The following is a 16,071-nucleotide window of genomic DNA, read 5'->3' on the forward strand; positions in this document are numbered from 1 at the left end:
AGACCATTCAGCCCGTCGAGCCTGCTCCACCATTCAATGAGATCATAGCTAATCCTCTGCCTCAACTCCATTCACCAGCCCCATCGCCATATCCCTTGATGCCCTTACTAGTCAGAAATCTATCGACTTCTGTTTTGAATATACCCAATGACTGAGCCTCCACAGCCCTCTGGGGTAGAGAATTCCAAAGATTCACCACCCTCTGTGTGAAGAAATTCCTTCTCATCTCAGTCCTGAATGGCCTACCCTTTATCCTGAGGCTGTGGCCCCTGGTTCTAGACTCCCCAGCCAAGGGAAACATTCTCCCAGCATCCATCCTATCAAGCCCTGTAATAATTTTGTATGCTTCAATGAGATCCCCTCTCATTCTTCTGAATTCAAGAGAATACAGGCCTAGTTTACTCAATCTCTTCTCATACAACAGTCCCAGGAATCAATCTTGTGAACCTTCGTTGCACTCCCTCTATGGTAGCTATATCCTTCCTTAGGTAAGGAGACCAAAATTGTACACAGTACTCCAGGTGTGGTCTCACCAAGGCCATATATAATTGGAATAAGACTTCTTTACTCCTGTACTCAAATCCTCTTGTAATTAAGGCCAGCATACCATTTGCCTTCCTAATGGCTTGCTGCACCTGCATATTCACTTTCAGTGACTCATGTACAAGGACACCCAGATCCCTTTGAACATCTGCATTCCCCAATCTTTCACCATTTAGGTGAGATGGATAAAAATAAAATGAGAGGAACTGCCATTAAAAATGAGTTAAACTGTCTGTACAGCAATGTACACAGTATACAGTATCCGGAATAAAACATGGAAGCTGGAGGAAAACATGCATTATGAGGAACCAGACATAGTAGGGATTACTGAGACAAGGCTACAGAAAAATCAGGACTGGGATTTTAAAACATTGCAACGTATAACATATTTAGAAAGATAGAGAGGGAGAAAGGGGAGGTGGAGTAGCTGTACTTATTAGGGATAACAATGGCAGTAGAAAAAAAGTGACGCAGCTATCAGCAAGACAGAAATTGAGTCCATGTGGACAGAGATGAAACATAATAGAGGATCAAACACACTAATAGGGCTAGACTACAGACCACCTAATAGTGGAAGGGAAGTGGAGGAAGAAATATGCAAACAAATTAGGGAAAGGAGTAAAAAAAATAGAATAATAATCATGGGGATTTTAACTACTCTGATACTTATTGGACGGAAGAGGTAGGTAAAGGAGATATGAGAATGGAGTTCCTACAATGTCTACAGGACTAGTTTCTAACCCAATATGTAAAAAGCCCAACAAGGGAGGATTCACTATTAGATCTAGTAATAGGGAATGAACCAGAGCAGATAAGAGAAGTAAAAGTAGGGGAGCATCTAGGCAATAGTGACAATAATATAATACGCCTTATGATAAATAAACTTTATAAGCTTTAAGGCCACGATAATAGATTGGAGAAAAGCTGATTTTGAGGGGCTGAGAATAGAACTTGGGAAAATCAAATGGACAACATTGGCTAACAATGACATAGATCACCAATCGGAAACATTTAAAACGGTGTTCAACAGAGTCCAGGTAAAATATATTCCACGAATAAACAAGAAGCTAAACAGTAATGAGACACCATGGATGAATAAAGCCAAAAGGGAAAAATTGAGGTTAAGGAAAGAGGCATACATTAAGAACATGGATAGCAAGGGAGAGCATGATAAGGGAGAATACAAAGAGATTAGTGGAGAAGTCATAAAAACAATTAGGAAGGCAAAGAGGAACTAGTAAATTAAATTATCAAGGAACATAAAACAAAATAGTAAAATATTTTACAGGCACATCAATAAAAAAAGGAAGGTCGGGATGAGAATACGGCCACTAAGGGATGGACAGGATAATACCACAGGCAGCAATAGAGAGATGGCAGCAATATTAAATAATTACTTTGCTTCAGTAAGTACCAGGGAGATAGAACAGGTGGACATGACATTGGATGCTGAGATTAGTAATGAGATAATGCATTTAAAATAAAAAGGGGAGACATATTAACTAAACTAATCAAACTCAGAGGATAAAACCCCTGGTCCAGATGGATTACATCCACGTATCTTAAAAGAATCTAGGGAAGAGATAGCAGAGGCATTACTAAACAAATTAAATAATTTGTTAGATAAAGGTGTAGTACCAGAGGACTGGCGGATAGCTAACGTAATATCTATATTGAAGAAGGGAGATAGAACATGTCCAGGGAACTAGAGGCCAGTCAGCTTAATATCGGTGGTAGGAAAAATAATGGAATCCCTACTAAAGGAGAAAATAGAAGAACATCGAGAAACTAAAAATATAATAATGAATAGTCAGCATAGATTTCAAATGGGAAAGTCTTGCTTGACCAACCACATTGAATTTTTTGAAGAGGCAACAGAGAAAATAGACAAGGGTAATATAGTAGATGTAATTTATCTAGATTTTCCAAAAAGGCCTTTGATAAGGTACCACATAATAGACTAGTGAATAAGGGCAGAGAATGTGGAGTCAGTGAACAAGTAGTAGAATGGATAGCTAGCTGGCTTCAAAACAGAAAGCAGAGAATAAAGGGTAGCTATTCACAGTGGCAGAAGGATCTGTGCTGGGACCACAGTTGTTCACAATTTGCATTAACGATTTAGACTTTGGAATCAAAAACACAATTTCTAAATTTGCGGATGACACCAAATTGGGGGTGGGGGGTGATTAGTCAATACTCAGGAGGACTGCAACAAATTACAGGAAGACATTAATAAACTTGTAGAATGCGCATATAATTAGCAAATGAATTTCAACATAGATAAATGTGAGGTATTACATTTTGGTAGGAAGAATAGGGAGGTCACTTATTACATAGAAACATAGAAGATAGGAGCAGGAGTAGGCCATTCGGCCCCTCGAGCCTGCTCCGCCATTCAATGCGATCATGGCTGATCATCCAATTTCAGTACCCGATCCCTGCTTTCTCCCCATACCCCTTGATCCCTTTAGCCTTAAGAAATATATTCAACTCCTTCTTGAATATATTTAATGAATTGGCCTCGACTGCCTTCTGTGGTAGAGAATTCCACAGGTTTACCACTCTCTGGGTGAAGAAATTCCTCCTCATTTCTGTCCTAAATGGCCTACCCCTTATCCTTAGACTGTGACCCCTGGTTCTGGACTCCCCGACCATCGGGAACATCCTTCCTGCATCTAGTCTGTCCAGTCCTGTCAGAATTTTATAAGTTTCAATGAGATCCCCTCTCATTCTTCTAAACTCCAGCGAGTACAAGCCCAATCGTCCCAATCTCTCCTCATACGTGATTCCTGCCATCCCAGGTATCAGCCTGGTGAATCTTCGCTGAACTCCTTCCATGGCAAGAACATCCTTCCTCAGATAAGGCGACCAAAACTGCACACAATACTCAAGATGTGGTCTCACCAAGGCCCTGTACAACTGCAGCAAGACATTACTTGGAAGGTGTGAATCTAGGCGAGGTAGAGGAGCAAAGGAATCTCTGAGTACAAATACACAAATCACTAAAAGTAGTGACACAGGTTAACAAGGCCATAAAGGAAACCAGGCACTAGGGTTTATTTCTAGAGGGATAGAATTGGAAAGTGGTGAAGTTATGCTAAACTTGTACCGAACCTTGGTTAGACCACACTTTTAGTACTGCGTACAATTCTAGTCGCCATATTGAAAAAGGATATAGAAGCACTGGAAAACATGCAGAGAAGATTGACAAGGATGATAGCAGAAATGCGAGGGTATACCCATCAGGAAAGGATGAACTGGCTGGGTCACTTTTCTCTTGAAAAGAGACGGCTGAGGGGTGACCTAATAGAGGTCTCTAAAATTATGAAAGGTTTTGATAGAATAGATACAGAGGGCATGTTTCCACTTGTGGGGAAGAGCAAAACTAGAGGCCATCAATATAAGATAGTCACCAAGAAATCAAATAGGGAATTCAGAAGAAACTTCTTTACCCAACGAGTGGTGAGAATGTGGAACTCGCTATCACAGGGAGTGGCTGAAGCGAATAGAATAGATGCATTTAAAGGGCAGTTAGGTAAGCATATGAGGGAGAAGGGAATAGAGAGTTATGCTGATAGAGATAGATGAGGAAAGATGGGAGGAGGCTCGAGTGGAGCATAAACACCGACATGGACTGGTTGGGCCGAGTGGCCTGTTTCTGTGCTGCTTATCCTATCTAATCCTATGGCTGATCTTCTACCTCCATTCCATCTTCCTGCACTATTTCTAAATCCCTTGGTTCCCTTGATATCCAAAAATCTATCGCTCTCTGTCTTGAATATACCCAACAACTGAGCATCCACAGCCCTCTGGAGTAGAGAATTCCAAAGATTCACAGCCCTTTGAAAGAAGAAATTTCACTTCATCGCAGCCCTAAATGGTTGATCTACTTATTCGGAGACTGTGACCCCTAGTTCTAGACTCACTAGCCAGGGGAAGCATCCTTCCATCATCTACCCTGTCAAGCTCCTTAAGAATTTTATACATTTCAGTGAGATCACATCTCATTCTTTTAAACTCAAGGGAATAAAGGCCTAGTCAACTCAATCTCTCCTCAAAGGACAATCCCCTCATCCCAGGAATCAGTCAAGTGAACCTGATGTCTGGAGGAGAGGGGAGCCCGAACGGGAATGGCTCAGGCTGGTTTTGGGGAGCCTGGAGGAGCACCCCTGGCTCCACCAAGATAAAGAGGAAAGTACCTCTGGAATCCTGTTCTGCCAGGCTGAAACTGGTCAGAACATGTGCCTTGCACGCTCTGACCAGTTCAGTCCGAAAATGGCAATCGGGGTCATGTATGTTATAGGACCCCAATTAACATTTTAATGGGCCTACTGTCTTACTGAGGGGGCCATTGTCAGCCTTGGGGACCATTGCTGAGACCACAGCAATGGCGACAATGGTCTTTGCCCACCATTTTCAGGGTGTGCTACCACCCCGTCTCTGCTGGAAGGGAGGCTTGAAAATTCAGCCCATTACTTCAATTTCAAGTCTTAGCTGACATCTGTAATTAACAATAATACAGCATCAAGTTTTGAAATGTACAGTTTGTGCTGGTAATTCCACATTCTTTAAAGCCATTTAAATGTGGGTGTCAGCAAATAGTACGGTGGCTGACAAGGGTGAGCACATATCTGGACCCAATTAGGTACAGCCAAAAGAAAACTCAGTTCTATTAAGTTTTGACGATCTCAGCCAAAATGAAGCTTTTATAACCATAGCTACACCATGCCAAGGATTTTTACTGAAAACTTGGAACTGAGGAATTTTTCCATTTTCCTTTCAGCTGCTGGGAGTATTGATTAATGATCTGGATTCACTGCAAATTTGATGGAACGCATTTTATTCAATTTGAGTGGTTTGTACCTGAAAGAGTTAAAAGTAAAATACAGTACATCATAGAATTTGTAACTGATCTGGTAAAGCTAATGATATATTTACAGGGGGGCTGTGCTCGACTGCCAGAAAGGCCACATACCAAAAATGGTGAGACTTATTTGTATCTGATGCTGAGATCGAATGGTAGTTCACTGCAGAAGTAGTGACAACGCAGTGAAAGGATTCCATGAGTGATACGGCAGAGCTAATGGTGTGGTCTCAGGGGACTGCACCCCAGCAACAAGCATAATCTGCAACACTCCCCAAGCAGTTGTACTACAAAGGCTTCAGTAAGGTCCCTACTGTGAAACATTACAGATGTGGGTGTTGATATGTATAATTTGTATCAAATACATTAGAAAAGTGTTTTCATGTTTTTCTAGACCAGTTCAGTTTTTCACTAGCTGTACATCATATTACATACCAAGTACTGCTGTAAATGGAACCTCATTCCAGTAGTAATACAGTTGAAGGCAGCTGCTACAATGTACAATAAGAAGCAATCACACACTTTGTTTTTCCCCCCAAAGGATTCTTGAATATTAGTGGCAGAATTAAAAGGAGCAAATTATCTATTCAGTACTTTCAGCTGGTACAATATATAAATGAATATGTTGTTTACCTGGAGTTAATAGGATGACCGAAATGGTGATGAGAGAGCACACAGCAAGGATCACCAGCAGTGCAATAGCAATTCCCTTCCAGTTTCTCTGGGGAGGGCTTGAACCTCCTATCTCCTACAAAAGCAGAAATAATAGGTTTTACCACTGAAATTTCATAATCATAACAAATTATTCATAATGTGAAAAACACAAGCATTAAAATTCATTGCAGAGCTGATCATCACAATGATTTCCATACTTCATTTAATTACTCAAATTTGCACGCACTTCAGGGCAAGCTAAAATTGAAATGTCTGCTTGCTTTTCACAACTGTGTTGTTTTTTGTAAGTACAAAATTTATAATAATGATTAGATTTTTCTTTGCCTTTAAGCTATGTGTGCTTATTACTGGTGATGAATCCAGTCTAACAGAATTGAGACTATTTAAAAGAAAACAACCCTTTATAATGTGATTAAACACCTCAGTTTATAGAGTTTGAATGGCTCTCAGAAAAGTGCTCCTTATCAATGGTTAGGAAAAGTTTTCGGGACCAATCCCACCATGCAGAGCTTTACCCCCACACCAGCCAATTGTGGATCAGTACTGGTATGGACTTTGGAGAAATGCACATTACAGAACATCTGCCCTCTTGGCTGTAGAGGGAAACTCAATGGAACGTAGCAGCATTACAGAGAAAATGAGAAGCAAGATAAATGGAGCATAAGTTCAATGAAAAAAAACTCAAGAGCAATTTTAAGGATGTTTCTGTAACATTTGCATATTGAATTATCATTGGCCCGCAGGCATCTGTAAGGAATACCTATTATATTCACATGTGATCACATGCTGAGTTGTCATTGGCCTGCAGGCATCTGTAAGCAGTCCTAACTCCATCTTGTCCCCACTGTGCTGTATGATTGAGATCACAGACCTGATGCTTCATAAAAGAGTTTAAACTGTAGTACTCTGTTGTCCTGCAATTTATTATTTTTGTACAAAAAGTGTGCAAAACAAGAGAGTTTCCTTCAAGATAATTTGAGTCACATTTTCATAAGCCACAAGTTTTTAATATCCTATACTGGTTAATCAGCTTCCAAACTATACACATTTATATCATATATCTTCTAGAAAGTAACTTTGTAAAGCCCAACGCTGAATGACAGTAAGGCATAACGGGCTGAAATTCCAATAGACGGCCGTTTGGGATGCGAAGTAAAAAATGTTTGGCAAGTTAGCGCCAGCCGCTAACCTTTTCAAACATTAGTTAAATTCCTTTTTTTCTTCCAAGAGCGCAAGAGGTGGGGAACATCCCGATCCGGGGCGAAGTGCTCAGCAGCGCCACAAGTGGCCAAGCAAGGCGCTGCCGCGTTGCAGGGGCACTTCCCTGCATTAAAGGGAAGGGCCCCACGCTGCGAGATCTGCAAGTTTATTTTTAGATATGTGGGCCACCGAGGAGCGGGAGTGCCGCGCGATCGATCGCGGCATAGACGCTGTGACGGGTGGCCGAAAATAAATATTTTTAAAAAATCTGCAGTTTTTTTTGGATGGCCGCTCACCGCGCCTTTAAGTTGTGCCCCGCGAGCAGCCAGCCTTAGTGTTCACAACCCCTGCAGCAGTCGGTAACATCGCCCGGCGCTGCTGCAGGGCGCAATTGCGAATTTTTCTCCCAAGGCACTCAGGGATGACATCATGATCTCCAGGCGCAGAAGATCGGGGCGCTACCCGGTAGCACCGCTGCTAACCTCCCGCAGAGCGCGGTTATCACCCCGGGGCAGGGGGGGACGCAAAGTAATTTGCGCCAGTTAGCGCCAATGAGGGGAATTTCGCCCCCAACATTTCTTAATGAATACCCTATGAATAACATGAATACCATATGATACTGGTTCTGAATAATTCTGTCCATCACAAACAGGGCTATTTTTCAGTCTTGTAGCTTTTCCTTTAGATGTTTCCTGCTCTCAGTAGGACCAAATACTTCATTAACTGGCATATATGCTTCGAGGTAATACCGTTTACTGAGAACAATATTCAGAACATCCAAAAAAATACATTTCTAAACTGCTATGTATCATTAAATTGCCCAAGTGTAATCAGGTCTCCTCCAACTACAAATTTGTAGTCACTCTTAATTTATTTAAATGCTATGATGCTAATTACAAACCAATAAATTACATATAATCCAGGACAAAGTTAACAGTCACTTGGACAATTGTGGATTAATTATGGAAAGCCAGTACAGATTTGTCAAAGGCAAATCATGTTTAACTAACTTGATTGAGTTTATTGATGAGGTAACAGAGAAGGTTGATGAGAGCATTGCAGTTGATACAGTGTACATGGGCTTCCAAAAGGTGTTTGATAAAGAGCCACACAATAGGCTTGCCAGCAAAGTTGAAGCCCATGGAATAAAAGGGACAGTGACAACATATATACGAAATTGGCTAAGTGACAGGAAATAGAGAGTAGTGGTGAACAGTTGTTTTTCAGACTGGAGGAAGGTATACAGTGGTGTTCCCCAGGGGTCGGTACTAGGACCACTACTTTTCTGGATATATATTAATGACTTGGACTTGGGTGTACAGAGCACAATTTCAAAATTTGCAGATGACACAAAACTTGGAAATAGTGAACAGTGAAGAGGATAGTGATAGACTTCAAGAGGACATAGACAGGCTGGTGGATTGGGCGGACACGTGGCAGATGAAATTTAACGCAGTAAAGTGCGAAGTGATACATTTTGGTAGGAAGAACGAAGAGAGGCAATATAAACGGAAAGGTACAATTCTAAAGGGGCTGCATGAACAGAGAGACCCAGGGGTATATGTGCACAAATCGTAGAAGGTAGCAGGGCAGGTTGAGAAAGTGGTTAAAAAAGCATACGGGATACTGGGCTTCATAAATAGAGGCATAGAGTACAAAAGCAAGGAAGTTATGATGAACCTTTATAAAACATTCGTTCGGCTTCAACTGGAATATTGTGTCCAATTCTGGGCACCGCACTTTAGGAAGGATGTGAAGGCTTTAGAGAGGGTGCAGAAAAGATTTACAAGAATGGTTCCAGGGATGAGGGACTTTGGTTACGTGAATAGACTAGAGAAGCTGGGGTTGTTCACCTTAGAGCAGAAAAGGTTGAGAGAAGATTTGATAGAGGTGTTCAAAATCATGAGCCGTTTAGACAGAGTAGACAGAGAAACTGTTCCCATTGGCAGAAGGGTCGAGAAACAGAGGACACAGATTTAAGGCAATTGGTAGAAGAACCAAAGGCAACATAAGGAAAAACTTTTTGCAGTGACTGGTTAGGATCTGGAATGCACTGCCTGAAAGGGTGGTGGAGGCAGATTCAATTGTGGCTTTCAAAAAGGGAATTGGATAAGTACCTGAAGGAAAAAAAATTGCAGGGCTATGGGGAAAGGACAGGGGAGTGGGACTAGCTGAAGTGCTCTTTCAGGGAGCTGGCACGGGCTCGATGGGCTGAATGGCCTCCTTCTGTGCTGTAACCATTCTATGATTCTATGTTTCCAGCAGTCAAACAGGATGGCTTCAGTTTTTCAGACATTAAGCTGCAACACGTTTTGGCTTATCCAAATCTTAATGTCACATAGAAATATAGAAGATAGGAGCAGGAGTAGGCCATTTGGCCCCTCGAGCCTGTTCCGCCATTTAATGAGATCATGGCTGATCATCCAAATTCAGTACCCTGTCCCTGCTTTCTCCCCATATCCCTTGATCCCTTTAGCCTTAAGAAATATATCTAACTCCTTCTTGAATATACAGTATTTAATGAATTGGCCTCAACTGCCCTTTGTGGTAGAGAATTCCACAGGTTCACCACTCTCTGGGTGAAGAAATTCCTGCTCATCTCAATCCTAAATGGCTTACCACTTACCCTTAGACTGTGACCCCTGGTTCTGGACTCCCCCGCCATCGGGAACATCCTTCCTGCATCTAGCCTGTCTAGTCCTGTTAGAATTTTATAAGTTTCAATGAGACCCCCTCTCATTCTTCTAAACTCTAGCGAATACAAGCCCAATCGACCCAATCTCTCTTCATACGTCATCCCTGCCATCCCAGGTATCAGTCTGGTGAATCTTCGCTGCACTCCCTACATGGCAAGAACATCCATCCTCAGATAAGGCGACCAAAACTGCACACAATACTCAAGATGTGGTCTCACCAAGGCCCTGTACAACTGCAGCAAGACATCCTTGCTCCTGTACTCGAATCCTCTTGCTATGAAGGCCAACATACCATTTGCCTTCTTAACCGCCTGCTTCACCTGCATGCTTACCTTCAGCGACTGGTGTACAAAGACACCCAGGTTTTGTTGCACTTCCCCTTTTCCCAATCTATTGCCGTTCAGATAATAATCTGCCTTCCTGTTTTTGCCACCAAAGTGGATAACCTCGCATTCATCCACATTATACTGCATCTGCCATGCATCTGCCCAATCACTCAACCTGTCCAAATCATACTGGAGTTTCTCTGCATCCTCAAGGCACACATGCCCACCCAACTTTGTGTCATCTGCAAACTTGGAGATGTTACATCTCGTTCCCTCATCTAGATCATTTATATATATTGTGAATAGCTGGGGTCCTAGCACCGATCCCTGCAGTTCCCCACTAGTCACTACCTGCCACTCGGAAAAAGGCCCGTTTATTCCAACTCTTTGCTTCCTGTCTGCCAACCAGTTCTCTATCCAAGTCAGTACCTTACCCCCAATCCCATGTGCTTTAACTTTGCACGCTAATCTCTTATGCGGGACCTTATTGAAAGCCTTCTGAAAGTCCAAATACACCATATTCACTGGTTCTCCCTTATCTATTCTACCAGTTACATCCTCAAAAAATTCAAATAAATTAGTCAAGCTTGATTTACCTTTTGTAAATCCATGTTGGCTTTGTCCAATCCTGCCACTGTTTTCCAAGTGCTCTGCTATTACTTCTTTTATAATGGACTCTAGCATGTTCCCCACTATCGATGTCAGGCTTACCGGTCTATAATTCCCCATTTTCTCTCTACCACCTATTGTAAATAGTGAGGTTACATTAGCTACTCTCTAATCCATGGGGACTGTTCCAGAGTCTATAGAATTTTGGAAGATGACCAGCAATGCATCTACTATTTCTCGGGCCACTTCCTTAAGTACCATAGGATGTAGATTATCAGGCCCTGGGGATTTATCGGCCTTCAATCCCGTCAATTTCCCTAACACCATTTCCCTACAAATACTGATTTCATTCAGTTCCTCCCTCTCATTAGACCCTATGTTCCCCGACATCTCTGGGAGGTTATTTGTGTCCTCCTTTGTGAAGACAGAACCAAAAGTATTTATTTAAGTATTTATTTATTAAAGCATTTCTTTGTTCCTCATTATAAATTCTCCCAACTCTGACTGCAAGAGATCTACGCTTGACATCACCAATCTATTTTTCTTCACATATCTATAGAAGCTATTACAGTCAGTTTTTATGTTCCCTGCAAGCTAACTCTCATACTCTATTTCCCCCCTCTTAATTAATCCCTTTGTCCTCCTTTGCTGAATCCTAAACTCCTCCCAATCCTCAGGTTTGCTGCTTTTTCTGGCCAATTTATATGTCTTCTCCTGGATCTTATGCTATCCCTAATTTCCCTTGTTAGCTACGGTTGAGCCACCTTTTTTGTTTTATTTTTATGCCAAACAGGGATGAACAAATTCTGTAATTCATCCATGCGATCTTTAAATGTTTGCCATTGCCTATCCACCGTCAACCCTTTAAGTAACATTCCCTAATGCATCCTAGCCAACTCACGCCTCATACCATCGTAGTTTCCTTTATTTAAATTCAGGACCCTAGACTCCGAGTCAATTACTTCACTCTCCATCTTAATAAAGAATTCTATCATATTATGATCACTCCTCCCCAAGGGGCCTCACACAACAAGATTGCTAATTAATCCTTTCTCATTACATAATACCCAGTCTAAGATGGCCTGATCTCTAGTTGGTTCCTCGACATATTGGTCCAGGAAACCATCCCGTATACACTCTAGGAATTCTTCCTCCACAGTATTGTTACTAATTTGGTTAGCCCAATCTATATGTAGATTAAAGTCACCCATGATAACTGCTGTGTCCTTATTGCACGCTTCTCTAATTTCCCATTTAATGCCATCCCCAACCTTAGCTTTACTGTTTGGGGGTCTGTATTCAACTCCAACTAACATTTTCTGCCTCTTGGTATTTCTCAGCTCTACCCATACAGATTCCACATCATCAGAGCTAATATCCTTCCTTACTATTGTGTTAATCTCCTCTTTAACCAGCAATGCTACCCCATCTCCTTTTTTCCTTTATGCCTGTCTTTCCTGAATATTGAATACCCCTGAATGTTGAATTCCCAGCCTTGGTCACCCTGGAGCCATGTCTCCGTAATCCCAATTATATCATATCCGTTTACATCTATTTGCGCTGTTAATTCATTAACCTTATTATGAATGCTCCTCACATTAAGACACAAAGCCTTCAAGCTTGGTTTTTTAACACTCTTAGACCTTTTAGAATTATTAATTACTGTGGCTATGTTTGATTTGCACCCTTGATTTCTCTGACTGCCACAACCAGCCACAATATCGATGGAGGAGGAGGTTTTTGTTCGTCGCCCACTGCAACTCTGCCGGAACACCAGATTAGCTTCTCAGCTAAAACTCATTTTGGAGTTTCTGCATGCTCCGTACAAGGCACTTGTCATTGGGCGCAGAACCAGGAGTAGGGACTCCCTGCATCAGGAGTTCCTGCTCCACTGGCTCAGTTGTGAAGCAGAGTATCTCCAAGCCAAGTGAGTTGAGGCATAGTAGCCTTCAGCTTGGCCCAAAATGATGGGTTCCAGGCTAGAGAAATGGCAAAGATTCCCAAAGAAATTACTGCATTTTTGTTAAGAAATAGTTACATAAGGAGCCAAGAAAGACATGGCTAGGGTCAGGGGTAGGGAGTCTGCCAGGTGGAGTATTTGGCCGCATGTGGCATGCAGCCACCAGAGATGCCATAAATTATGGTTGATCAGTGCAGAAGGGCGCCGCTGGGATTGTGACCCAGGAATTTCAGGGCCTACCTTTAAAATTATGTTGGTTGGTACTACTTTACTGTGTGGAGGTTACAACCTCAGCTTAAACAATTTCCACCAAGCAAATAAACCTACATTACCACAAAGCTTTATCAGATATTCACAAAAAATAACAACAAAAGATAATACTGTTGTTCTGGTCTGTGGGGCAATATGCTATCTACTTTATTATCATCGTGCTATAGATAGAACACAAGCCCACCAAGATGTTTCCAAAACACTGTTGTAGCTTATAAATCATAATACTGTATCTTCGGATCAGAAAAATTTAAAGCTCAGTAAGATGACAAAATATAAAGAAAATCTAACAAAGGGTTAATTTACACTGCAAGTTTAGCATCAGTGCAAAGTGGTAGGGACTTGACAGCAGTGCTGAACTTATGTAGTGTAAATTGGATAGTAAGGTCCTAACTGTGTCAGCTTGCCTCAGTGGTAGCACAGTTGTCTGCGAGTCAGAAAGCGGTGGGGTCAGGTCCCACACCAGGATGTTAGCACATAGAAACATAGAAGCAGGAGTAGGCCATAATCTAGGCTGGCACTTCAGTGCCATACTGAGGGAGCAGCGGTCTTTTGGATGCAATGCTAAACCAAGGTCCCGCCTGCCTGTTCAGATGGACATAAAAGATCCCTTGGCACTACTCAATGGCAAGCAGCGAGTTCTTCTGGTGTCTTTGTCAAATTTTTATCCCTCAACCAACATCACCAAAAAAACAGATTAACTAGATTATCTTATTGCTGCTTACGGGACCTGCTGTATGCAAATTGACTGCCACGTTTGCCTATGTACTAACAGTGACTTTACTTTAAAAGTAATTAATTGGCTGTGAAGCACTTTGAGATATCCTAAGGAGGAGAGGGCTGTCTGCTATTAATTTGGGTCTGCTGTAGATACCTTCTTGATTCAGTAGCATCAATCACTTTTATGATAGTTTTACTGCCCACTACCTACTTTATGATAATGATGATTGGGGATATAACAATGGAACCACTTTGTGACCTGAATCAGCATTCCATGGCTTTTCTCCAAAGGCAACAATAGATCAGGTAAAGCTTAGTTCAAACCATTAAGTCGCTTTATTCCACAGTAATGAGAATGTATGGAGAAATGTTTATGATCAGATTCACTTAGTTCAATCAATACAGCTTATCTCCATGTAATAACAAAAAATATTGAACAAGCTACACTAACACACTTCAGTGGCCTGTCTAGCTTGGATTAAACAGACTAATTAGAAAATTCATCTGAGTCCGTCTTTGGGTAAGCTGCCAGCATCTTTCACATCTCCACACCCCTTTTCTAAAGATGAATGTTGTTCCAGAGCAACGATTCATTTTGTATAAAATTAACTTACATTTCAATTGGCAGCCACTGGGCACACTTAAGAATCCTAAGCTGCAAATTTATTGACTAAATTTTCGACATGGAGCAAATCTTGAAGCCGGAACGTTTAGACCTGGATCCTCAAGCAGCAGATGCAGCCAATAACTTTGAACACTGGCTGAGCTGTTTCGAAGCCTTCCTGGAGGCCTCCAGCACTACCGTCACTACAGATGACGCGAAACGGCTTGTCTTGAACTCACGGGTGAGCCACCGAGTCGACTCGATCATCCGAGACGCCACAACTTACGCGGCCGCCATCGCGGCGCTAAAGGAACAATACGTGAGGCCTGTTAACGAGGTCTATGCCAGACACCTCCTGGCTACCCGAAAACAGCGCCCCGGGGAATCGGGCGCCGAATATCTACTGGCACTGAGAATCCTCGGCCGGGCCTGTAATTGCAAAGCGGTGACGGCCAAGGAATGCACGGAAGACCTGATCCGAGACGCATACGTAGCCGGCATCAGGTCCAACTATACGCGGCAGAGGCTGCTGGAACAGAGGGGGCTCGACCTGCAGAAGACGGTGGCCCTCGCTAACTCGTTAGATGTGGCACTCCAGAACATGGACGCCTCCCCCCCTGACCAGATGGCCACGTGGATGTCACGGGAGCAGCCATCTTGGGACCCGGTAAGGCCACAAGCTGCCAGCAGCCCAACTACAGCTGCAATGACCAGAGGCCAGAAATGCTACTTCTGCGGCCAGGCCAAGCACCCCAGACAGCAATGCCCAGCAAAGGACGCGACCTGCTCCAAATGCGGCAAGAAAGGCCACTACGCGAGAGTGTGCAGGGCGAAATCGACCCCCAATTCCAGCAGCGCCGCGTGTGAACCGTGCAGGCTGCCATTTTGGACCCCACCAACCACGTGTGAGCCATGTGAGCCGCCATTTTGGGCACCACCAGCCGCGGGGGAGCCGCCATCTTGGACACCATTTCGGGACCAGGCCCCCGGCGCGGGCGAATACTACAGCGACCCACCGACCTCGACGATGGCCTCCATCACCCTGGACCAATCTAGGCCCCATCAACTAGCCAGGTCCATGATGAACGTAAAGGTAAATGGCCATGCCACAAATTGCCTTTTCGACTGCGGAAGCACGGAGAGCTTCATCCACCCCGACACGGTGCGACGCTACTCCCTATCAGTTATGCCCACACGCCACCAGGTCTTTATGGCCTCAAAGTCCCATACGGCGGATGTCGGCGGCTACTGTGTAGCGACTCTGACAGTGAACGGCGTGGAGTACAGAGATTTTAAATTCCTCGTCCTGCCACAGCTCTGCGCTCCCGTACTGCTAGGATTAGACTTCCAGTGCCATCTGGAGAGCGTCACGATGGCATATGGCGGGCCCCTGCCCCCACTTACAGTCTGCAGCCGGCAGAATTTAAACACGGCGCCGCGCAAAGTATGCAGCCTGTCGACCCTGAAGGTCAAACCCCCCCCCATTGTTCGCTAACCTCGCCAAAGACTGCAAGCCAATTGCTACTAAAAGCAGGCGGTACAGTGCCGGGGATAGGAGCTTTATTAAATCAGAAGTAGAAAGACTCCTGAGGGAAGGGATTATC

At 43.2% G+C, this 16,071-nt stretch overlaps 1 protein-coding gene across 1 annotated transcript in view; it reads right to left on the bottom strand.

Annotated features, from left to right (window-relative positions):
• The window catches only part of dpp10 (dipeptidyl-peptidase 10 (non-functional)), a 1,285,183-nt gene that overhangs the window by 1,047,869 nt on the left and 221,243 nt on the right, over positions 1–16,071 (bottom strand). Inside the window, exon 2 of the mRNA XM_085986567.1 lies at positions 6,041–6,155. Coding sequence (XP_085842693.1) covers positions 6,041–6,155 — 115 coding nt within the window. The remainder of the gene's footprint in view (positions 1–6,040; positions 6,156–16,071) is intronic.

The sequence above is a fragment of the Somniosus microcephalus genome, chromosome 4 (assembly GCF_052327205.1).
Source record: "Somniosus microcephalus isolate GS21.2 chromosome 4, FLI_Smic_1.0, whole genome shotgun sequence".
Taxonomy (NCBI): domain Eukaryota; kingdom Metazoa; phylum Chordata; class Chondrichthyes; order Squaliformes; family Somniosidae; genus Somniosus; species Somniosus microcephalus.